Source organism: Physeter macrocephalus, chromosome 2 (genome assembly GCF_002837175.3).
Source record: "Physeter macrocephalus isolate SW-GA chromosome 2, ASM283717v5, whole genome shotgun sequence".
Taxonomy (NCBI): Eukaryota; Metazoa; Chordata; class Mammalia; order Artiodactyla; family Physeteridae; genus Physeter; species Physeter macrocephalus.
In genome coordinates, this window is record NC_041215.1 from 9,634,016 (window position 1) to 9,659,698 (window position 25,683).

General features: G+C 41.6%; 1 protein-coding gene and 1 long non-coding RNA gene across 4 annotated transcripts in view; both read left to right on the forward strand.

Moving 5' to 3' along the window:
- The first annotated feature begins 4,968 nt into the window (after nucleotides 1–4,968).
- Nucleotides 4,969–25,683, forward strand: part of RNF130 (ring finger protein 130) — a 125,306-nt gene continuing 104,591 nt past the window's right edge. For 2 of the 3 annotated variants that reach the window (XM_028498056.2, XM_028498060.2), the window contains exon 1: nucleotides 4,972–5,258. In XM_028498056.2, the coding sequence (XP_028353857.1) occupies nucleotides 5,012–5,258 (247 nt within the window). In that variant the 5' untranslated portion in view covers nucleotides 4,972–5,011. Of the gene's footprint in view, nucleotides 5,259–25,683 lie in introns of all 3 variants that reach the window. The other variant, XM_024116296.1, reaches the window with a different exon arrangement.
- On the forward strand, nucleotides 13,327–18,231 carry LOC129391541 (uncharacterized). Its single transcript, XR_008615833.1, has 2 exons — nucleotides 13,327–13,364; nucleotides 18,082–18,231. It is a non-coding gene; the product is annotated as an uncharacterized lncRNA (long non-coding RNA).

The window sequence follows — 25,683 nt, forward strand, 5'->3', positions numbered from 1 at the left end:
TGTTGCACGTTGGTTTAAAAGCAGCATGAAGGCTGTTGTCAGCTCTGGACTGGCACTTTGCTTTGTACTAATCCACCTGAATCCCCGGGACAGAGAAAAGCTGCTGGGACTCTAATATTAGTCTTGGAGCTGATCACAAATAAATGGAAGCAGCACGGCCTCCCAGCTGGATGACAGGTCTGAAGAGAAAGATTTGAGACCCCACTTCTACTTCTGGAAGAAACCAGCGGCATTCACCTGGCAGGAAGTAGGATCAAGCAGCCTGTGTGGTTTTCTTGCAGCAGACAGAGCTGCCCTTGTCTCCTGTGCCATTGGGCTATGTCAGCTCTGGGGGCTATTTCTCCTCCACTGATGTTCCCTTGGCAGGCTGACAGTCAAGGTGCCCTGAGTTACTAGGATCAAGGTGTAGGCACCTGACTCAAACTAAACCAGTCAGATGCTTTCTTCCTGAAGGGATGCAACGCTGACTTAGCCCAACAGCTGCGCCCTGATGAAGCCACCCCTCTGTTCCCACTGAGGAACTCCCAGAGTTGGCTGGGTGTTGTCCTTTCTGAGACTGGCCCTGCTGCCTTGCCTTCACCAGACAGCTTTCCAAAAGAGTCTCTTTCTGTACACATCTCTCCAGCCTGTGAACAGAGGGCCCTTCCAGATACAGCCAGGCCCCCTGGCAAGGGGCCCTAGGGATCCCAGGGACCACCACCCCAGGTCAGCCTGAGGACCAGCAGTCAGACCTGAGGGCTGGTCCGCCCAGGCTAGCTCAGCCCAGCTGGCGTCTCCTCTCTCAGTCATTCGTCACTCTGGCCAAATAAATCTTGACAAAGGACGAGGTGATGCCTTCAATCCTGCTAAAAGGTTCCCACCCCAGCAGCCTGTGCCCACTCAGCATCAGCCCCAGGCCCCACCCAAATTCCTGTAGGAGCCTCTGGCTCCCTGGCCTGGGCCAAGTACCAGGAAATCCAGGCATCTTCTGAATCCTGAGCCTGGCACCAACCTGCAGGAGTGAAATGAGTGAGGGTCCTGGAGCTGGCCAAGACTGGTCTCCACCCCAGGGACACCACCTCATTAGCTGGGACAAGTTCACTGGGCAAAAATCTCACTTCTCTGAGCTTCAGTCTCCTCATCTGCAGAATGGGCATACAATCCCTATGTTTGAGAGTCCTCAGGAGAACTAAATTCTGGACTCAGGACCTTTACAGGTTCCAGATCTGAGCCGTTTTGTCTCTCATCACTCCTCTGTCTACAGGGATTTTCATAGCATCACCTGATCCGATGCCAGGCCCACTCTCATGGAGGTGGCCTATGAGCCCTGGGCTCAGAGGACTGCCAGTGTGGCAGGCCCTCACTCCCCACATCCCACCATTACTTCCCTGACACCACCCCACCAGGAAAGGGAGGGAAGGCTGCCACTTCCTTCGCCTAGTGGCCCTTTTGGAGGTGAGAAGACCCTGGGTCACTTCCATTTTTTGAGGTTCTTGGTATATTAAAAATGAGGAAAGTTACAGTAACTGTGGTATAACTTAAGTGTCCACACAGAAAAGTATGAAACAATAGTATTCATATTATTGACAAGACAATGGCAGAAAATGCAGTATATTTTCTGGTGAACTCTAAGTAGTATATCTGGGGTAGGACACAAGCTCAAATTTGCAGGACGGCCATCTACTTCTTATGATCTGCTGGAGCTGGGCCTGTGACCTCAAAGTCTGAATTTCTAGAAAAAGACATAACCAAACCCAATGCAGAAACTTCATTTGATCCCATTCAAAGAAAACATGGGGGTCAGAGGGGATTTTTAGAGGTTCAGGAACCTTTGAATAGGGTAAGATATGGATTATTTTACACAATTACTATTCATTGTTTTGGTCGTGGTAATATAGAAGAACAGCCCAAAGGGTCATAAAATGGTTCAGGAAAACAATTTAAAAATAAAAGTGATAGGTAAAGCAACCAAATGTTAACACTGGTTGAACCCAAGTGATGAGGTAGAGGGCTTCACTGTGCCATCCTCCAACTTTTTCTTATACTTGAAGTTTTTAGTTAAGAAAGATTAAGAGTTTTGGATTACCAGTACAAATGTATTTTACATTTTTCTAAATAAAATGCTGTTACCTTGTGCCTCTGCTTGCAGTGGGGCTCCCAGTGCCTGAGTGTACAGGACACTGACCAGCCTGAGAGTCTATCCGTTCGGGACAGTCTGTTCTGGGTAATGGCTGTGGGAGGGCAGCACTGCAGTCCTCACCCAGGCAGCCACTCAAACCCTTCACAAGTCCCTGTGCCTCCAGTAGCAAGTCAGAGGGAAATGGGGTGACTGCAGCAGCTATAGCTTCCAGGTACCCATCATCTGATTTGTAGCTCTCAGGACTATAGAGGGAGAGGTCATTCGTATCACTTCACAGAGGGAAACTGACCTCAGAGGGAACATGAGCTTGCAGAGGTCACACAGTTGACATGTAGCCAAGCAGGGATTTGAACCAGTGGCATTCTGGTAAACCACTCACAATAGTCGAAAGGTTGAAGCAATCCAAGTGTCCATTGACAGACTGATAAACAAAGTATGGTATATACATACAATGGAATATTATTCATCCTTAAAAAGGAAAGATTCAGACACATGCTACAACATGACTGAGCCTGAAGGACATTATGCTAAGTGAAATAAGCTAGTGACAGCAGGACAAATACTGTATGATTCCACTTATATGAGTGGAATAGTGAAATTGGTAGAAACAGAAAATAGAATGGTGGTCCCAGGGGCTGGGAGGAGGGAAAAGTTATTGTTTAATGGGTACAGAGTATCAGTTTTACAAGATGAGAAGAGACTGGAGGCGGATGGTGATGACAGTTGCATAATAATGTCAGTGTATTTGATATCACTGAACTGTGCACTTAAAATGGTTATGATGATAAATTTTATGTTAGGTGTATTTTACCACAATTTTTTTTAAAGGTAGCTTTGTATCACTACTTATAAATGAAAAATCTCTTGCCCTAATGGAAAGGTCTCCATAAAATTAAAGACAGTTACACTCCAAATGCAGGTTGTTGTTAACATTGCTCTAGATGCTGGTGCCTGCTGAAGCTGTGCGCGAAGACCTCATCCCACTTTGTTTGAAGGGGGATCATGTTAAAAGCACTTTAGATCCAACTTTCTCCTTGACAAATTCAGAAGGGCCAAAAGAGAGCTTGAAAGGGACCTACTTTCTCCCCAACTGACTTAACAGGGTAGCGTCTGTGGGTCTCTATAATTGTTTCTCACTCCAGGGGGCAAGAGCACCCCACACTTTGAAAGACCCTTGTAAGGGCACGGTAGTAGGGGGCATGAGCTTCTCAAGCAGGGGCAGGCCACAGCATGTTAAGTAATAGGAGCAGGGTAAGAAGACCCCTACCACAAAGAGCCCTACCATGTAGGCCCGAAGAGGCCCAGGGCTGTTTGGAAAGGGAATTCCTAGGTCTCAGGTGCCTGAGCAGAGGTACCTTGGTTCCAAGGACTCCTTGCCCTGTGAGAGGGGTCCAGCTGTGAGAGGGCCAGAGCAGAGTCCTCTTTCAGTACAGGGCCTAGGATGGTGGCCTGGTTACTTCCTGTATGCAAGTAAATAAAACGCAGTCTCAGGACAGGACATGGACTAGACAAACAAAGGTAGTGGGGATGGAAGGGAAGGAATTGAAGGGAGAAATTGTTAAGAATGTTGATACAAAGGCACCAGTGGACATCTGATGTGTTGGCCTGCACTACATCCATACCCTTTCCCTGGAAAATATGCCTCAGCTTTCCTTCGGGAAGCAGCCTCTCTCTGGGATTCTCAGTACAGTTGGTTGAGCAAGGATGACTTCCACCCCCTTTCCACTATAGGAGGCAGGAGATCCAGGCCTGGCTAGTCAGAAGATGCCATCCTTCCTCCCCGCTTCATGGCAATGATGAGTATGCTGCCCAATATCATATAAGCTCCTGAATTCAGCTACACCCAAGTCTAGACCTACCCTTTCCTTTCATTTATGCTTTAGAAGGGTGCACAGCTTAACTGACACGGGGTGTGTGTGTGTGTGTGTGTGTGTGTGTGTGTGTGTATAGGGTAGTGTGTGTGCTGGGGGGTCCGGGGTGGGGAGAAAGTCTCACCACAGTCTCCGCCTTGTCCAAGGGCCTCTGGAGGTTTCATCTAGTCTGTAGAGGTCCTTCCTAATAACTCACATGTCCTTAAAGATCCGGGCCTAGTGAGCCCCTGTACTCTTATTTGCACAGAACCATCCTCCCTCCCGTGATGCCAATTATATGACTTGGAGTTGACCAGTTGAAATGTGAAACCCCATAGACATTTAATCTTTAATTTTAAAGTTTTAGCTCTTTTTCTTTTGTAACCTCATCTCAAATTCTTCCAGAGGCCCTTGGAAAGCCCCCAGGCCCCAGATCCTAGGCGCATCACGCCTGACGTATAAACACGGCAGGGCGAGGGTTAAGAAAGTGCCGGGGCCTCCTAGGGCCCTCGTGCAGGCAGGCGGGAGCGGACAGGCCCTCGCACGCATGCGTATGGAGGCGGGGCTGAGCCCCAAGCCTGCGCCTTGCCACCCGGCTGACAGGGGGCGGGGCGGTGGCGAGCGCGCGCCTGAGGCGGCAGCTAGGCGACCGGGACTTTGTGCTACAGAGACCCTCCTTCGGGCGCATCTCCCACCCCTGTCGTGTCCTTGCGAGGCGCCCCCACTCGGCGGGACCGGCCCCGGGGAATGGAGAGGGCCCGCCCCCACGGCCCTGGAGGGACCCGGAGGAGACGACCGCGCGCGGCCTGACCCGTCGTCCTCGCCGAAGGGGCCCATGGGCGCGTCCCCGCGGGCGGGCCGCGGACGTGAGGGCGGCGAGCAGCAGGGCCGCGGCACCGAGGAGGGCCGTGCTCGTGCCCGGCCCTGCACCGGCCGCGCGCGTGTGTTCCTGCCGCCGCGCCGGCCGCGCCCGCACCGCCTCTCGGCGCCGGCCCGGGAGCCCGGTCCGAGAGCAGCGGCGGCGGCGGCGGCCGGAGGGACGATGAGCGGTGCGGCGCGGGCGGGCCCGGCCCGGCTCGCCGCGCTCGCGCTGCTGACCTGCAGCCTGTGGCCGGCGCGGGCAGACAACGCGAGCCAGGAGTACTACACGGCGCTCATCAACGTGACGGTGCAGGAGCCCGGCCGCGGCGCCCCGCTCACATTCCGCATCGACCGCGGGCGCTACGGGCTCGACTCGCCCAAGGCCGAGGTCCGCGGTCAGGTGCTGGCGCCGCTGCCCATCCACGGAGGTGAGTGCCTGGCAGCGGAGAGAGAAGCCGTGGCGAGGCGACGGGCGATGGTCCCCGATCCCTGGCCCCGCGGGAGCCGCAGCCTGGGCGCGGGGGCGGCGAGCGCGGCGCCCCCACCCCGGCCCGGATTGTCGCGCAGCTCGGCGGGGGGCCCCAGGGTCGAGGTTTCCGTCGTGTGCACCCCCGCTTGCTCACTGCTGGGATGAGGCTTCAGACGCGTTATTGGGTTCTTCTTTTGAGAAAGACTTAGAACGTTCCTTTTGGTTTAGTTAGCTTGTTTACAGGAAGGCATTGAACTGCGAGTTTGCAGGGACAGCTCAGACAAAGGAGGTGGTGGAAGAGCGCAAAACTAGTTCATGATGGATGAGGTCTTAACCTGTATTTCGGAATCCGCAGGTTCGTTCCCGAAATCACAGACTTAGCGCTGCATTGAATCTCGAAGGATGAGGCCCTTTTCTAATGTAGAAGCGTGCCGTTTTTCTTAAGTGGCAAGTGAGAGGAGGGTGGAGGAGAAAAGTGGGCATCTTCCCTGTTGCTTTTGGCTGTTATTCTGCCCCACCAGCTTTACTGTAATTTGACGCCTGAAAATCACACGTTATGAAGAATCCAATACCAATTGGAACCTGTAGCCAAGTCTTCAGGTCACGGGAGTCTACCAAAGGGGAAATAGGTGAAATTTTCGAGAGTTGTCTCTGAAGCGTTTGGCTTAATCTTACGTCTTCCTATAATCATAGGCTCTGTTTAATTATTTGGTATAAAGCATATATTTGTATAAATTTCTGGTCATGTTTTAAAGGAAACTTTTCCCACACTGTGGAGTATGATTTTGTTTTTTGGCCCACAGCAAACTTTTTGGAAAAATGCCTACTATTCTTCTCAGCCCCCACCCACTCTCACCCTGAGAATGCTGAGGGGACTTTTTTTTAAGCTGCTATTCATGTTAAGATGACCTAAACTAGGCAACCTAAATAAAGTAATGGTGTTTGGTTTTATACTCTAAAATATTAAAACATCATGCGCCTTCTGAGATCTGTATTTGAATGCTAACGTGCTAAGCTGTTTTATTCTTTGAGGCAATCTAGCTGAGGAAGAAGAATCAGGTAAGGCTTTGACTGTAGCCTGTCCCCAGTTTACACCTGCCTTTTAAAAGTTCATTTTTACACCAATAATCAAGTGTTAGGGTACACTTCTCATCTCCACTTTGTTGAAAAAGGCAGTTAGGGTCCCACCTTGCCCACAGAAACAACTTTGGCCTTTGGTTCATTCAGTAAATATTTGCTTGCTTGTTCTGTGCCAGTCACTGTGGTTGGGACACATAATGTTGCCAAACTATGGCACTGACAATGGTAGTCTATTTTCTGGTGCTGAGATCTGTGAGGGTCACGTGGAAGGGGAGGAAGAGGAAGAGAGAGAGGCAAACTGTTCTAGAGCAAGAGCTGGCCCTGTGCAGTATTTTGAAATCTGTGGTTTGCTTTGGGGCTTGATTCCCCCAGGCACCCCAAATCCATGATCCTCACTTTAGATACTTACCTCATAAGTGATCCATGTTCTGAAACTACTTGTTGCTTGCCTGTCACTCCAAACAAAAGCTCCATCTTTAAGAAAACTTGTTTTAGGTGTTTGGATAGAAAGGTATTGGGCACTGATGTGTGGGTAAAGATTAGTCCTATTCCCCTGTCAACGAGGAGGTAGCATTAAAGGATTAAAGGTTCTGAGTCATGCTGTACATAAACTGTGTGACACTGGGAAAGTACTTTGTGACTCTAAGAAAGTAATTCGGCCTTTTAGCCTCAGTTTCATCTGCAAAGTGGAATGGTGAAATATTTACACCATAAGGTTATTGAGAAGTTTAAATGATTCCTGCATTCTTACAAGAGGAGATTTGTTAACCTAAATGAATCTCTAAACTGGTGGAGTTTAAACACGTCATCAATGTGAATACATTGGAGCAGTGTTTGGAAACTGAGTCTGCAGTCAGTTCCCCTGAGTGCCTCTGTCTTCTCTTCCTGTCCTCTGTTCTCTTGAGGCTCAATTTGTATCTGCACAGCATGAGATTGCTCCATGTTTTCTCATGGTGTTGGTGGGATCCTGCAGGTTTGGGTCTGCCTTTGTACTAAGGGGTCTGCACACATAGGTTCTTTCAATCCAGCAAATACTAATTGAAAACCTACTGGTACCAGCCACCATCCAAGGCACTGGGGCAGAGGGAGGGGCCACAGCAGTGAACAAAACAAATCTCTCTCCTCGTCCTGAAGCTCACAGTCTAGTGGTGGTTTTTATGTCAGTTTACCTGTAAATTATTTCTAAACCGATGGATTAACATGAAATCTAAGACATTTTTGTGCTTTTGCAGCAGGAATTTAGGAATGTATTTTATTTTTGGTCTTTTTGTTTCTTGGTTTTTTTGGCTGCGCCATGCGCTTGCAGGATCTTTAGTTCCCCGACCAGGGATTGAACCCCTGCCCCCCACAGTGGAAATGCAGAGTCCCAACCACTGGACTGCCAGGGAAGTCCCAGGAATGTATTTTAAAAACAAGCATGGTGGTAGAAATCTGTTAAAATTTTTCCTGTTTAAGAAAATGGCTTATGTCAGTTAAACCTCAAATAGAAAAAGAAAGAAAATGGTTTAAAATTTGAGTAATATTTGAGTATTTCACATTGTTATTCTTGATTTAGTGAGTCTCAAATTTTTGTATTTTTAGAAAAAATTATGCATTCCTTCTGACTCTTATGCTCTTATAGTTTGATTCTTAACACGTTTATTGAAAATTTACTGTGTGTTGACACTGAACAAAGTGATGTTCAAATTACAAAAAACAGTTATGAGACAGAATTCCTGGCAAAAAAAACAGCTGTGGTCAATAGATGGGAAATTAATGAAAATTCATTTTGAGGACAAATGTTTGGTAGAAATGAACATAAAGACAAAATAACTTTACAAAATAACTTTACGTTTTCCTAGAGCTTAACATGATGACTCATTTTAAATCTATGACTTGGTTTGTGAAAGTAAAAACCTTTCTTGTTATTTTGCATTGTTTCTATTGATTAGGCATGTATGAATTACTGAGCAAGATTTATTTGTCTTATATCTTTAAAGGGCAAATTGGCTATTTTTTCCTTAGATGCTTTAGTATTTTTAAAGTACATTTTGTAAACTGTTTAAACTTTATAAAATATTTCATAAACAAGTGTACTTTGAAAATATATTCTTTATCATTAAATAGATGTAAATGGAGATTCATTTGTTTGGTGATAACAAATTTCATATTTTAACTGATAAAGAATTCATTTTTAGAAATGGACTTTGAAAGAACACACCTTGTATTTATGTACAGATCGTGGTTGTTCATGGTTGCTTTCTTACTACTTACTCAAAGGGTGAGCTTAGATCTGGAAACAAATGTAAAGTAGCTAGCATTTACTGTGCAGTGGACATTGTAAATGTGCTTTATGTGTGTGCACACTAACTTTTTGTTTGACCCTAGCATGGGGGTTGGGAGAGGAGAAGGCCCTGTTGTTGATGATGTCATTTTGTATGCAGATGTGCTGGTGGGAAGAATTTGGTAATGGCCACTTAGCCTAGAAATGACAGGATTGGATGTTACAGCCTTGGAGAACAATTTTACCAAATAATAAACTTTTTCTGGCCATCTTGCTGACTGTAGGGATAAAATAACATTTTTTTAAAAATCTTAGATTCTTATGTTTTATGTGATTCTATTGGATGAATACATTAAGCCTGAACTTGGTTTTGAAAATTCTGAGTAAAGGCGATTGATGTGGAAACAAGATCTTGGATGAAAAGGGCCATGTGATGTTCAATTTCATAATGGCAAAGGCAGGGGCTACTGGGTATAGTTAGAGATTTCAAAATATTCAGAGAAAAAGTAAGTGTGATCCTAGAAGCAGAGACCCTGAAAGGAAAGAGAATTCAGGAGCTGGAGGCTCTAAAAACCAAATTTTGATATGAATTAGATGACCAAGCAATATATGATAAATTATATTTGTGTTGAATTTTAATAATTTAGAATTTAACAATTTAGAAAATGTTTTTACATACTGTATTTTTCCTTTGCTTTTGGATGGTTCATTAGCATATAAATATTTGAATATATATATTTGAACATTTGACCTCCCCACCAAATATCCATCCTGCTGCCATCCCATTTCTCTGTTTCTCTTTATGGCAAACTGTTGTCTATACTTGTTGCCTTCCATTTTTCCTCCTGTTATTCTTCACATTGTGAAGTTCTTTGATTGTTGTGCCAGTGATTTTGATAAAGACATGACGTATTTAACTGAAATATTGGACTACAGGATCCTTAGGATCTCAGTATATGGAATGGTGGGCTGAAACTAAGAAAAAAGTTAATAGGAATGAATATGTAGTCTTGATTTGGGTTAAAAAAAAATTAGCTGCAGGGACGGGAGTTGAGGGGAGGATAAGGCTTAGAGCTGCATGTCACAGGACAAAGGCTGTGAGTGCTCACTGAGGAGCTCATTCTAATCTTGCATGCATTTGAGCATCTGGATCCTGGGTAGCACTGGTCACACTTCGTTATAGGCCAAGCACACCTTTAGTTCATGTTCAATTCTGACTGAGTTTTAAGAGATGAACAAACTACAGAGCGTTGTTTTGAATATTACAAAAGGGAAATCCTTCATTTGAAGGAACGTTCGATTAGATGGCTTCCAAGACTCCCTCCATCTTGAACAAAGTGTGACTGTAAAGTAATAAGACAAATCTTGTTAAACAAACCTGCTGGAATAAACCCATTAAGGATACTGTTCTTTTCACACCAGTCACATGGGTGTGTATGTGTGCATATATATACATACATACTTTGCAACAATGAAAACAAATTTAAACATTTAGAATTTGTTTTGTGAGGTTATCTTTTTGATTGAACAGTGTGAAAAATACATGCTCCCTTTGTCTTTTCTGGATAGATTTTAATTTTGACAATTGAAAATTATTTTTGATGCAGTTTTTTAATGTGCTTGTGAACTCTTTCTTTAGATAATTCTCAAAGAAGTCTGGTAGTTTTTGGACCATGTCCACATCACTGGGATGCATGGATCGTCCTCACAGCTGGTTCTTTTAAGTATAGCAACCTTGACTTATTTACAAAATGAAATTAAGTTGTCAGGATCATCAACATTTGTTTGTTTTATCATCTTAGAGTATTTTATGCACTAGGCATTCATTTTTTTCCGTAAATCATAGTAAGTGTAGATTTCTTTACTGTTGGAAGCAATTTTGAGTGAAATAAAGGGAACCCTTCAAATGTCAAATGGAGTAAATTTAAAAGTCCTTGGGGGCTTCCCTGGTGGCGCAGTGGTTGCGCGTCCGCCTGCCGATGCAGGGGAACCGGGTTCGCGCCCCGGTCTGGGAGGATCCCACATGCCGCGAAGCGGCTGGGCCCGTGAGCCATGGCCGCTGAGCCTGCGCGTCCGGAGCCTGTGCTCCGCAACGGGAGAGGCCGCGACAGAGGGAGGCCCGCATACCACAAAAAAAAGAAAAAGTCCTTGGTAAGCACCTACTCTGTGCTTGTGTTTATACAGGTTCTGTGGTGTGTGCAAAAGACATGGTCTGTAATTCTGCCTGAGAGAACTTGGTTTTCTTGTTGAGATCAGTCTTGTCTGGATGGCACAAACAGGACATGCCATTGTAGAAGGTGGTGCAAGCTGTCTGCAAACTCCAGCCAGGGGGCCAGCCACCTGTTATTGTAAACAGAGCTTATTGGAACACAGCCATGCCCATTCACTCACATGTCTGTGGTTACTTTCAAGGTACACCGGCAGAGTTGAGCAGTTATTACAGGAGCCTGTATGGCTTCTAAGCCTAAACTACTTATTCTCTGGCCCTTTAAGAAAACTTTTGACAACCCGCAGTCCCTCTTCTAAAGGTTCATTTAAACCTTAGTTTTTCCCATTAAAACTATGTTATGGATTTATGGGTGAGAATTTGATTCCTCAGTTGTCCCAAACTGTGAGCTCTTGGAAATTAGGGACAGTGTCTTCTTTGTTTCTGCCAAACACCTAGGACTGTGCCTGGCACTAGCAAGCCACTGTAATATGTGATTGCATTTAATCCTGTGGTGCTTGGTCTGGTAGTGAAACTGATAGCAGGCATTGCTGAAAGCTGTATGGTAGGATGGGGGATGGTGGGGTGTTGACGGACAGAATATACTGTAGGGCCTCTGTTATTATGCTAGATCGTAAATGGTACAAAGACCAGAGAAATGAAAAATTATTTGGACTTGTAGTCTAGAGAAGTTTCATTGAAAATGTGGAAGTTGAAGTCAAACTTGATTAGTTCTGCTTCCAGCCATAATGGAGTAACAGACACCAGGTTTATCTTACCACCTCAAGTGACTGGAAAACCTGACAAAGTTGTGAAACAGCAGTTTTAGAAATAGGTCAAAAAACAGCACAAGACAGTGATCCCTGAGAGAAAGGAAATAAACAACAGAGCTCTGTGACTGCCTCAGTTTACCTCCTGGAGAGTTTCCAAGCTGCAGCACAGGGAGGGGGGGACCCAGAAAGAATCTGATGGTCTTCCTGAGTTGATGAGACGGAGTTCAGAGCTCAGGGAGGCAAAGGCAGCTTGAATGTGTGAGGAGGTCAAGTATAGGAGAGGAGGGAGCTGCACAGAGAGCAAGCTCTGGAAAGCTGCAAGGGGTCCCCTCAAGCCTTTGGTTGAGTACTGATCTGCACGTTTTATGGAGAACTGTTAGAACTTAGCAGGTGGAAGAATTGCTGGAGTTCGCACAAGGCTGGGAATAGTTCATATTCCCACTAATCAGAGTAGAAAGACCTGATGACAAGGCATGGAGTGAGGCCAAATTAGCCCTGGAGAAAAGCCTGTTCTGGACCCACCTACCAAAGCTTAGAAGCAAACCTTGAAAGGATCAGATTTATTTGAAGTAGCTAATCCTGAACAAACCCCAATAATATTTAAAGGAATACAATAAAATCCAGCTCCCCAAAACATGAAATCCAAGACTAGCATCCAATCAAAAATTAGCAGACAAGCTAAGAAATAGAAAAACATGACCCATAACCAGACAGGAAACAGGCAGTAGAAACAGTCCCAGAAATGAGACAAATGATGGAATTGCAGATAAGGATGTTAAAACAGCTATTACAAATATACTCAGTTTGTTCAGGGAGGTAAAAGAAAACTTGAACATAATAAGGAGAGAAATGGATCTAAAAAAGACCCACATCAAACTTCTAGCAGTTAACTCAAACCTGAAAAAGTATAGGATTTATATTGACAGAGGAAAGAGTATACTGAGAGGATGGTATTTCCTGCTTTGGTGTTCTCTCTTTATCCCAGGCAGTGATATTGTTAATATAGATTGGGTACCTACTGTGTACCAAGAATGGTGCCAAATACTGTACATGGATTATCATTTAATCCTTGTAACAGCTCTCAGTGGTAGTATATCCTCTTCCTGTGGATGGGAATTCAAGGCACTCCAGTCTCACACTTAGTGTTTTTTTTTTCTTTATAGCCCTTAACATGGTTGGAAATTATATATCTATCTTGTTTGTTTCTGAAGGCAGAGATCCTGTCTCAGTGTACACTCTTGCATACTCAGTGCTTAGTGTTGAGCCTGGAACATAGGAGGGTGGCACTGGTAATTAGTGTTGGACGAATGAAAGCTATTGAGGTAATCCACCAGCTGATTCCTGTGGTGATTCAGTAGAGTTTGGACTTGATGTAGGTCTTTCTGACTGCAGAGCTTATACTTTAACCACATCTTGTATCGCTTCCCAAGTGGGTTTAATAAATTATGATATATCTATTTAGTGGACTGTTACACAGCCATTAAAGGGGATCATTGTGAAAGCTGGCTATATCCTACAAAAGTAAATACATAGTGATTGAACTGTGACTATGTTAAATATGCTTACAGTGGACAGGGACTCAAAGTAATATGCAAAAATAAAAATGGTTGTGTTATGTTGATTGGATTGTGGGTGACATTTCTCATTTTCTTTTCTCTCATTTTTTTGAAATTATTTTTAATATAAAACCTTCTCCATAGGGGGAAAGTCATACTCTCTAAAGGGAACAAGTAAGTGTCTAAGGTTGGTATTTTTTTTAAGTTTATTCCCTAGCTTCAAGAAGAATTGAATGAATTCCAAGCAGTGGTTAGAATGAGTAGAAAACTGGAAGATACTAGAAATAACTGAAGAGGGCATGTTTTTCACCAATAAGAAAAGAGGAACTCTAAGACCAAGTATTCTTGTCTTAACAGGAATCAAGCTAAAATGTGTCATCGTTTTGAGCAGTTAGTGAATCCTAGAAAGGGACAGGACTTGGCTTTTGTATAATATTTTTATCATGATGATATTAATGCTTTTATTGGTTTTGTTGGCTTTCACTGTTTAAGATCAATCTGTAGTTAAAGCATGAAGACTTAACTATGGGTAATCTCCACTTTTTGAAAGTTCGCTTTACACTTTGCTTTTATGAAAGACCTACATTAGTACCTATTTTTGATTTCCTCTTCAGAAATCTGAAGAGGATTTTCGCTTTTAATGGAAAAAAGGCAAGAAGCGAAAGTAGCATTCAGCGTTTGTTTTGTAGCGAGCGAGCCAGTGTAGAGGCAGCCACACCCAGAGCAGTGAGAGCGGCCCCGCCAAGCTCCTGCCCCAGAACGACACTCAGCATCTTAACATTGAGCTGCCGTAGCTGTGAACCGTGTCTGTGAACATCTGTGCCTCTATCTTGATTTATTTTGTGGGTCCGTTAGCAAGATGTGTCCTGCGGTAATTGCTTCTTCTCTTTTTGCCATTTTGGCTTACAAAAGGTTTCACAGGAATGCTCGACTTTTGTATAGCAGAGAAACCTGTATAATTGCAGACCAGAAAGGAAATGTTATCAACCTTAAGAGTATACAATTATAAATAGATGACAAAGCTGGAGAAATAGAAGAGAGAAAGGAGATATTAGGGACAGGTGAGGGCCAGTATCTTCATCTCATCTCACAGGTGAGGATTCAAGAGATAGTCTGTAATTGCAGAAACTAGAAAGGTTTAACTGCAGTGGAAAATAATGAAATAATAAAATCAGAAGAGAGGGAAGATGGAGAAGTGTTAAGTGAGCAAAATCCTAATTTGTGACATCGTAAATCCACAGACAGTGTCTAAAGTCGAAAAACCAGGAAATAATGGCTGTAAGCCTTTTTAGAACTAGTGGAAGGTGACCACTGGAAGAACTAAAAAAGAGCTAGTTAAAAGGGGTTGCCTCTGGCGACTGGGGGTGATGGGGTGAATGGGGCTGGTGCACTTTGCTGTATGCCATTGGGTGAATTTGTCTTTTTTTAATCCGTGTGTACAGTATGATTCCCACTCTTTCCCCTGTGTGCACTGCAAATGAATTCTGCCTCCTATTTTTTTTTCTTTGAAGAAGCTCCCTGTTTCCCCAACATCTGAGCTCTTCTCCATTCATCTTCTCCATGCTTTCTGTCACCCAAGCAGCTGAATGTTGCTGGAGAAAAATCTTAGAACCCAACTGACTGAGGTTTGAGATCATAAAACTTAAGCAAAAATAAATGGGCACTTAACAATATCCAGTAATCCAAAAATATTTTCTTGTAAAGAAATAAGAGAACACTTTGTGACAACAGTTTTTTCCTCTCTCCACACGCCTCCTGCGACAGCTTCCTATATCTTTACTTTTAGCCTAATCTTCTCTGAGCTCTGGATTCATATATTCAACTGCCTACTTGGTATCTTTAACTTAAATTTCTCAGAGACATCTCCAGATTGATAAGCTTCAAATGGCACTTTTGATATATATCTATTTTTTGCCTTCCAGTCTGCTACCACTGTTCCCCAGTCTTCTCCATCTCAGTAAATGACGTCGCTGTCCACTCTTATTATTTAAACAAATTTCATCCTGGCTTCTTTAACTCACATTCCACATCTGATCTTTCCTCCACAGTTTACCTTCAGGGTGTATCATATCTATCTGTTGCTTGCCATTTTCACTCCTGCCATCTTAGTACAGGCAGCTACCATCTCTTACCCTTTTTTGGTCTTTCTGCTTTTTCTCTTAACTTCCATCAGTCTTTTCTCCCTGGTAGCCACAGTGATCTTGAAGCTTCACCCAGTCATGTCACTCCTTGCTTAAACTACCCTTCAGTGGCTTCTTATTGTCCTTAGAATGGAAATCTGAACTCCTTACTGTGGTATACAAGGCACTTGCTGCTTGGTCTGGCTCCAGCCTTTCCTTCCCTCAGGCCATTCATCTCACCCTTGCTCACCATGCTGAAGCTACTTGTATTCTGATATTCTTTCGTTCCTAGGGCTTCTAAGTTTTCTTTACAATGTGTACCTTCTTGCTGGCATCCCGCTCACCTCTACCTCCTACTCTCCCACACAGTGTTTGCCGTATTAGTAGAGCTTTATGGTTCTTTGATACTGTATAATGGCCAGTTAAAAGGGCCATGGAGATGGAGACATGGGGAAGGAATTGTAGAATCTAAGACCTTAACAGTCATCAGTGATCATCAAGTCTAACCACCCATCTGAGGCCTCAGCATTACTATCCGATGGTTTTACAGCTCAAGTTTGAAAAAATGAGTGACAGAAATCTACCACATTCATCTCTGGAAAACAGAATGTTAGAAAGTCTTTTTTTCATTTGGAGGAAAAAAAGGCAGTTCAAAAATTTGTAGACAGTAGTTAATTTCCTTGTCTGACTCAAGTCCTCTAACCCTTAGACTTCATATTCCTATTTCTATTGACCATTCTTAAGAATATGGTATTGTAAACCATAGAATACAATATTCCACTTAAAGGATGCAGTGAGTTGAATAGTGTCTTGCAAAACTTCATGTCCACCTGGAACCTCAGAATGTGATCTTATTTGGAAATAGGATCTTTGCAGATGTAAGTAGTTAAGGATCAAGATAAGATCATACTAGTTTAGGGTGGAGCCTAAATCCAGTGACTGGTGTACTTGTAAGGAGAAGAGAGGATACAGAGAGACAATGGGAAGATAGAGGTAGACAGAGATAGGAGTTACGCTGCCATCACCAGGGAGTGCCAAGGATTGCTGGCAACCACCAGAGGCTTAGGAGAGAGACATGGGACTGTTTCTCCCTTGGAGCCTCCAGAAGGAGCCAGCCCTGCCAACACCTTCATTTCGACTTCTGGCCTGAACTGTGAGACAATAAATTTATGTTGTTTTAAGCCACCAGGTTTGTAGTCATTTGTTATGGCGGCCCAAAGAGAAAAGCAAAATTGAACAGTATTGCCATTTGGTTTCACCAATGCAGAAAAGAGTAGAATGCTTTTTTTCCATCATTCTGAACACCTGCCTAGAGTCATATAGGTTCTTTTGGTAACCCTAATCACTGAATCATACTGAGATTACTGCTGATTAGACCTTCTAGGTCTTTTTCCTAGAGGCTGCCCTAAGCCAAGTGATTTTACCTTTATGGGGTGCAGCCTGTTCATTCAGCCTTTCAAGATACTTTTTGAATCCTGATTTTTCATCCAGTCTTTACTCTTTCTAGCAGCTTTGTGTCACCCGTGAAGGTGATGAGCATACGTAGTGTGTCTTCATGTAGGTCAGTGGTTCTTAACCTTCTGGGATTATGGATTCCTATTAAGACTTTAATGAAAGCTGTGGACCTTTCTGATGAAAAATACTTATTTGTGTATATGTACACAGAGTTTTCAGTAAGGTTTAAGAGGTTCAGATGCCTCTTGAGGCCTCAAGTGGTCCACAGACCTGAAGTTAAGAACCCTGCTCTAAGTTATTGATAAAAGTATCAAAGAGTGTGAATGAACAGACCCTTGTAGTGTGTTTCTAAAAACCTTCTAAGATGGTTGACATTATTCCATTAATCAGCACTTCTGGGGGAGTGGGGAGGGCATTTAACCATTTTCTAATTTATTGACTTTGTATTTAGTACATATTTCTTTGTCTTATGATAGCATAAAAGACATAATCAAGTTCTTTGATGGAAAAAAACAAATATATTGTATTTACTTTGTTTCTGATTTGCTAGGAAGGAGAAGAAGTGAGTTTTTATGGCTTAACCATAGTATGTTATTTTCCTATTGCCACTGTAATCAATTACCTCAAACCAGGTGGCTTAAAAGAACACAAATTTATTATCCTACAGTTCTGGAAGTGAGAAGTCCTAAATGGGTTTCACTGGGCTAAAATCAAGGTGTTGGGCAAGACTGCATTCCTTCTGGATGGTCTGAGGGAGAATCCATTTCCTTGTTTTTTCCAGCTTCTAGAGACTGCCTGCATTCATTGGCTCGTGGCCCCTTCCTCTGTCTTCAAAATCAGCAGTGAGGCATCTTCAGAGCTTTCTGTGACTCTGATCTCCTACCTCTCTTCCACATATAAGACCCTGTGATTACATTGGGCCCACCCACATAGTCCAAGGTAATCTCTTTATTTTAAAGTCAACTGATTACCAACCTTAATTCCCTCTTGTCATGTTACCTAACATATTCACAGGTTCCAGAGATTAGGATGGAGACATTGGGAGGAGGGCATTATTCTATCTCCCACACATAGTGAACCTGTGCAAGCACCCCATGATTATAGCTTTCTCCTCTAAGTGTCTACAAATTATTCCTTGAATAATTATTTCTGAAATTTTGCTAAGGATTAATAGTACCCTAACTAGCCCATAATCTACACAGTCCATCTTTATCAGTTTATAAATATTGGAGTGCTGTTTACACAGGTTAGTTTTCTAATGTCTCTCTTCTATGATTGCTCAAAGATCATTGTCAGTGATGCAGTTTCTCATTTGCATGTTGTCACCAGACTATAATTCATCTGGATCAGAAATCCTAAACTCATGTGGGACAGCTCTTCAGATACTCATTCAGCAAATAATTATTAAACACGTGTACGGCAGGCAGGACAAGAAGTTCCTTCATGCTGTCTGGTGGCTGTCTAGTGGAAGAAGCAAGGTGAGTCAGCCCCTGTGTATTGTCTAGTGGTGAAAACAAACATTAAACAGATAATAACACAAGTAATAATTTAATAATAATTCTTGGGGAAAGTATCAGGATGCTGAGAGAGCGTAAATGAGAGAACTAACCCAGTCTAGGATGCTCAGGGCAGGCTTCTCTGAAGAAATGATGTTTAAGCTGAGGCTAAAGCAGGAGCAGATATTAAACTAAGAGGGGCACAGAAAGGAAGACCATTTCAGGCCAGGAACATATATGAAGACCAAAAGGTACAAAGAAACCCTTGGTGTGCTTGAGGAACTGAAAGGAGTTAAGAGAGTAAGGGGGAGAGTGGTATACAGCAGAGGTGAAAAGGTGGGTCAGTACTTTCTAGACTGTGTTAGGATTTTGGACTTTATCCCAAGAGGAATAGAAAATTATTGAAGAGTTGGTTGGTTGGTTTGTTTGTTTAATTTTTAATTATGGTAAAATACATGTAACATGAAGTTTACCATCTTAACCATTTTAGGTGTACAGTTCAGTAGTGTTGACTAGATTCACATTGTTGTGGAACCAGTGTCCAGAAGTCTTTCATCTTGCAAAACTGAAACCCTATACCCATTAAACTATGCCTTTCCTTCTCCCCTCAGCCCCTGGCGGCCACCCTTCTGCTTTCTGTCTCTATGAATTTGACTACTCTAGAAATCTCATATAAATGGAGTCATACAGTATTTGTCTGCTATAACATACACAGAAAAATACACCATCATAAGTCCGCAGCTTGATGAATTACTACAGCGACCACATTGATGTCACTCTGAACCTTGTCAAGAAATAGAGCATTATGAGCTCCACAGAGCTCCCTGGGAGTCCCCTTTCAATCACTACTTCTCCCTTGCTCCCTCCCCAAAAGTAAATACTGTCCTGACTTTGAACACTAGAGATTATGACTGCTTTTTAACATATATACATAGAATCATGGTATGTATTCTTTTTCATCTTGTGATTAGTTTCTTTTGCTCACATCATACTGGTGAAATAAATTCATGTCATTGCATATAGCAATAGTTTTGTCAGTGATCAGTGCATGAATATATCACATTTTACCTATTCTGCTGTTGAAGGACATGTGGGTTGCCTGTTTTTTGACTGTTACAAGTAATGCTGTCATAAACATTGTGTACATGTCTTTTGTTACATAAAATATATAACATTTTATTGGAGGTATGCTTAGGGAGTGGAATTATTCTCTCCCTCTCAATTTTCTTTCAAGCCTGGTATGTCCACAACAGTTCATCATCTTTCCTCCAAAAATCTGTTTCTCCTCCAATGTTTGCTTTTTCAGTCAGCACCACCTTCTACCCAGTGTGTTATGCCAGAAACTAGGACATCATCTTTAGACCCCCACCCCCCCATATCTAATTAATTACCAAGTCCTGTTGATCCAAATTCCTGAATATCTCTAAAATGTATCCATTTCTCTCCACATCCACTGCAACCTTCTCTAATCTCTTACCTAGACTGTGGCCTCCTAACTGGCTTCCCTGTGTCTACTGGTGCCCTCTCTAACCCATTCCCTGTAGTACTGGGGCACAGACTTTTTTGGTTGTGCGTGTACATTTATCCCCAATATATGTATTACACTTACAAATGTTAAACCACACTATTGGTTTTCTTTGACATAGTACCTTAAAGCCTAACACTTAGTTTAATAGCTAATAACAGCTGTAATAAGTGTATTTCTAATAGTCTTTCATGATCATTTCTAATTTGGGGGCTTTCTTTTTCAAATCTGATTAGTTGGGTTTTTTAAAACCTTTTATGGTAACTAAAAAGAGGTTGTACAGGAGTAGAAATGTCAGCTCTGCCAATTTATTTTTGCTTTATTTTGTAGGGATGTTTTGAAGGCATTGTCCATTTAATGAGGGACATTTAGTTAAAAGTAGATGGTATCATGTATAAATCCATGTAACTGAGTATATATGCTATTTTGCAATAAACTGAAAAAAACACATGTGTGAGGGAGTCACTGAAATCCACTTTACATTTGTGGGATCACTCTTCATTCAGGATACCTCAGATACCATATGAGATACACAACCCTCTGACATGGATTGAGAAGGGCAGCCAGTGTTAATCCATAATTAAATGTCATTAAACCTTTGTTTCTCATTTATTATTACAGAGTGATTTTTTAAAAGTTGAGTAAATTTAGAAAGGTCACTAGATACAAGATCAATACAAACACACAGTCAATTGTACTTCTGTATGCTGGAACAAACAATTAGAAAATATATTTTTAATATCATTTAAAATGTCATTGACCCTGAAAACTATAAAATACTGTCACAAGAAATTCCAGAAGACCTAAATAAATGGAAAGACATCCCATGTTCATGGATCTAAAGACTTAATATTGTTATAGTGACAGTACTCCCCCAAACTGACCTACAGATTCAATAACCCTAAGAAAATACCAGCTGGCTTTTTGCAGAAATTGGCCAGCAAAATGTATGTGGATGTAGAATTGTCAAAACAATCTTGCAAAAGAAAATCAAAATTAGAAGGCTGCATTTCCTGATTTCAAAACTTACAAGTCACTGTGGACTGGCATAGACATATAGATCAATGGCATAGAACTGAGAACCAGAAATAAACCCTTAATTTATGAATTGGCCAGCAAAATGTATGTGGATGTAGAATTGTCAAAACAATCTTGCAAAAGAAAATCAAAATTAGAAGGCTGCATTTCCTGATTTCAAAACTTACAAGTCACTGTGGACTGGAACTGAGAACCAGAAATAAACCCTTAATTTATGATCAAATGATTTTTGACAAAGGTGCCAACACAATTGAGTGAGGAAAAGAACAGTCTTTTCAACAGAGGGTGCTGGGACAACTGGATAGCCAAGAAGACTGAGAAGGAGAGGGAAGAGACCAAAAAAATATATATTGTCTCAAAAGTTAAGTGGTTTGCTACCTCTGACACTGCTGAGGAGGATGGCATGCTGAGGACTGGGAAGTATTCTTTGCATTTGGTGATGTAAAGCAAAGTGACTAGAAATTTGGAAGAAAGCAAGTATAACATTTTTAAGTTTGCAAACACCAGGGCAAAGAAAGCTGGGTAATTATAAGTTATTTTAATGGGATGAGAGATTACTTGAAGAAACCAGCATGAATGCACAAGCTATGAACAGCAGTTTTACTGAACTGGGAGACCTGTCCTAAGAATATATTTGCTTTCTTATGAACTCAACCCATTTCCAGGGTGCTTTAGCCTTGCTCTGGTCGTCTTAGTTCTCAGGTTGTTCTTCTTTACAGGGAAACAAAAGCAAAAAAGTTTTTGAGAAATGTTTTCATCCATTGTTTTCTTGGCTCTGAGCAGTGGACCTATTTCTTTCCTATTCTTCTTGCTCTGAAAAACCTTAAATCTTTTGGGAAAGGATTGAGAGAAGCCCCTTTGCTTGTTCCTGTCATTATTGGCAACTTTCAACTCTTTCTGAGCTTTTTAGTTTTGGGGAGAATTTTTATAAGTCTATATTGTCATCCTGCATTGGCCTTTACTTTGTACGAGTCTTCCTTAAAGTTGAATTTATCTTGTGCATTCTTGCTGGTTTCTTCATTTTCTTTCTCATCAAGATGATTTGTAATTACCCAGCTTTTTTGCCCTGGGTTTTGCATACTGTGAAATGATAGGTTGCTTTCTTCCAAGTTACTAGTCACTTCACAATCTGGGTATATGTTATGTTCTGGGTAGCATTTTCCTCTGGTTATCCCTAGCAATTATCCTTTGGGAGACGAAATGAACAGTAAAGCAGATCAGGAACTTGTTAGACATTCTGCTTTTAGCAAAATGAGATTTCTGCAGTTTTGTAGATGACTGGAACCCCTATCAGTACTCTATCTTTTCTGCCAGTTTTATGTAAAGAACTTTTGTATTTACTCCATTTGGCCAGTTGACCTTGGTATATTGCCCCCATCAAAGTCTCATTTCTATCTCTCAGACATGTTCTGAGTTCTTTTCACTTAAATTTTCTTGAAGGATGTACATTGTTTTGATGTAAAATAACTGCTTTTCCTTTTTTCCTCCGAATAGTAGGTTCTTAGGTAAAGTATTCTTTTCTATTATTATCGGCCAATCTTGAGACCCACTTCAACAAATCTCATTGGTTATTTTGTATATTTAGGGTAAACTTTAAATATTTTTCTCATTACTTATATTTATTGGTTTACAAACATCTTAGATTATGAAAACTTTAAACTTCCTGTTCTCATTTGTTTTCTTATATGAATAATCTCTCACCGTGTTATTTTTTTTCTAATTGTCCTCCATAGGGACTGATTTCATGATTTTTTTTTTCATGTTCTCTTACCTCCTTCCTCAGCAGTTTCACTTAAAGTCCTTCAATCAGTGGTCAGTTAGCCTCTGGACAAATACTTCTCCTGTTAGTGTGAGTGACATTGTTCCTAGCCCATAATTTTTTTTTCATGAGAATGAGTCATCTGTTTTAACTAACATCATTAATTCAAGGGATAACAGCAATATCACACACTTAGCTAGCACCTGTGAAATGTAAGAAATAGTGGGGAACTGTGTCAGTAGAAATTTGCATGAAACAAGGACCATTGTTTTTGTGTATGGTGTACGATAGTGGTCCAGTTTCATTCTTTTGCATGTGGCTGTCCTGTTTTCCCATCACTGTTAATTGAAGAGACTGTCCTTTCCCTATTGCATATTCTTGGCTCCTTTGTAGTAAATTAATTGACCATATATGTGTGGGTTTGTTTCTAGAGACTATTCTGTTCCATTGATCTATGTGTCTGTTTTTATGCCAATATCATACTATTTTGATTACTATAGTCTTGTAATATAGTTTGAAATATAGAAGCATGATGCCTCTAGCTTTGTTCTTCTTTCTCAAGATTGCTTTGGCTATTGGGGATATTTTGTGCTTCTGTAAAAATTGTAGGATTGTTTATTGTTTCTGTGAAAAATGTCATTGGACTTTTTATAGGGATTACACTGAATCTGTAGATTGCTTTGGGTAGAATGGACATTCTAACAATATTAATTCTTCCAGTCTATGAGCACAGATTATTTTTCCATTTATTTGTGTCTTTTTCAGTTTCTTTTGTCAGTGTCTTATAGTTTTCATTGTACGGGTCTTTCACCTCCTTGGTTAAGTTTATTCCTAGGTATTTCATTCTTTTTAGATTTGATTGATTGATTGATTGATTGGCTGCGTTGGGTCTTCGTTGCCGCACGCGGGCTTTCTCTAGTTGCGGCGAGCGGGGGCTACTCTTCGTTGCAGTGCGAGGGCTTCTCACTGCCGTGGTTTCTCGTTGCAGAGCACAGGCTCTAGGAGCACAGGCTTCAGTAGTTGTGGCACACGGGCTTCAGTAGTTGTGACTCGCAGGCTCTAGAGCACAGGCTCAGCAGTTGTGGTGCACAGGCTTAGTTGCTCCACGGCATGTGGGATCTTCCTGGATCAGGGCTCGAACCCATATCCCCTGCATTGGCCGGTGGACTCTTAACCACTGCACCACCAGGGAAGACCCTATTTCATTCTTTTTGATGCGATTGTAAATGGGATTGTTTTCTTAATTTATCTTTCTGATAGTCTGTTATCAGTATATAGAAACACAGCTGATTTACATATATTGATCTTGTATCCTGCAACTTTATGGAATTTGTTTATTCTAACAGTTTTTTGGTGGAGTCTTTGGAGTTTTCTATGTACAATATCATGTCATCTACAAATAGAGACAGTCTTACTTCTTCTTTTCATATTTGGATGCCTTTTATTTCTTTTTCTTGTCTAATTGCACTAGCTAGGACTTCCAGTACTATGCTGCATAAAAGTGGCAAGAGTGGGTATCCTTGTCTTTTTCCTGATCTTAGAAGAAAAGCTTTTAGGTTTTCACTGTTGAGTATGATGTTAGCTGTGGGCTTATCATTATGTTGAGGTACATTCCGTCTCTACCCATTTTACTTTGTTGAGGGTTTTTATTATAAATGGATGCTGAATTTTATCATATGCTTTTTCTGCATCTATGGCAATGATCATATGATTTTTATCCTTCTTTTTGTTAATGTGGTGTATCACATTGATTTGTGGATGTTGAACCATCCTTGTGGTGGGAGGAATACATGATGGATAGGAGCCAGCAGAAAAGAGAGCCTCAGAAATAGTTGTATTCAGTGTTATGATGCTTTTGTGGAATAGGGAGTGATGTGGATAAAATAATTAGCACTTGTGTATGTGTACCATGATACCATGATTGTACAAGGACCTAGCGGTGATTTTTAGTTATATCGATTTATAGCATCTCTTATGCATGAAGTATTTGTTACATCAGTTGTAATAGAAATTATTTCTGAACATGACTTTTCAAGTTAAGTGATTTGAGCTAGCCATCATTTAAAATTACTTTTAAGATGCTTTTTATTATGTCATGGAGAACATCCAACAGATATATATAAGTTCTAAGGATGTAAAAAATAATCAAAATCCACTTGAGATCTACAGTGACTAAAGAAGACAAACGATAATGGATAGTTATTGGCAATTATACTTGCTGACAGTTCAGCTACGTATGACACTTCTTGCAATGTTGATTGATATATCCAGCACTCTAGGTGTACAGAGATATTTTATTGTTTCCTTTTCCTTTAAAATTCTATATGAAAAGGTAGTGAAAAGTTTGTTTCTTCAGAATATAACCAAAGAGGTTAAAATTGGTGATTAATAGATCATATTTATTTTACTTCTTAAGAATATTAGATTCAAAAGTAAAAAGTAGGTAACATTTGAGAGCCTACATAATTAAAATGTTTTGTTCAGCCTCTTCTCAACATAAGAATCAGAAGACAATGGAATATTATCTTTAGTGTGCTAATAGAACAATAACAATCTAGACTTTTTACCCTAATTTATCATTCAAGAATGAGGGAAAGTGAAAGAAGTTTTCAGATGTGTAAAGACAAGTTTACCCGAAAAAGCAAGTTTACCCTTAACAGATCTTCATTGAAAGAACTTCTAAAAGATGTAGAATAAGTAAGAAGGAGGAAACAGAAGGGAAAAGTGAGATGTGAGGAGTACTGTGATGGTTAATTTTATGTGTCACGTTCACGAGGCCACAGGGTTCCCAGGTATTTGGTCATCATTCTGGGTGTTTCTGTGAGGGTATTTTTCGATGACATTAACACATAAATTGATAGATTGAATAAAGCAGATTAAAGCAGATTGCCCTCCCTGTTGTGGGTGGACCTCATCCAGTCACTTGGAGGCCTGGATGAAACAGAAGGGCTGATTATCCTCCAAATAAGAAAGAGAGAATTCCTCTTGCCTGACTGCCTTCAAACTGGACATTGGCTTTTTCCTGCCTTCGGAGTTAAACTGAAACATCATCGCACCCTGGGTCTCGTGCCTGCCAGCCTTTGGACTGGAACTCCACCATCAATTCTCCAGCT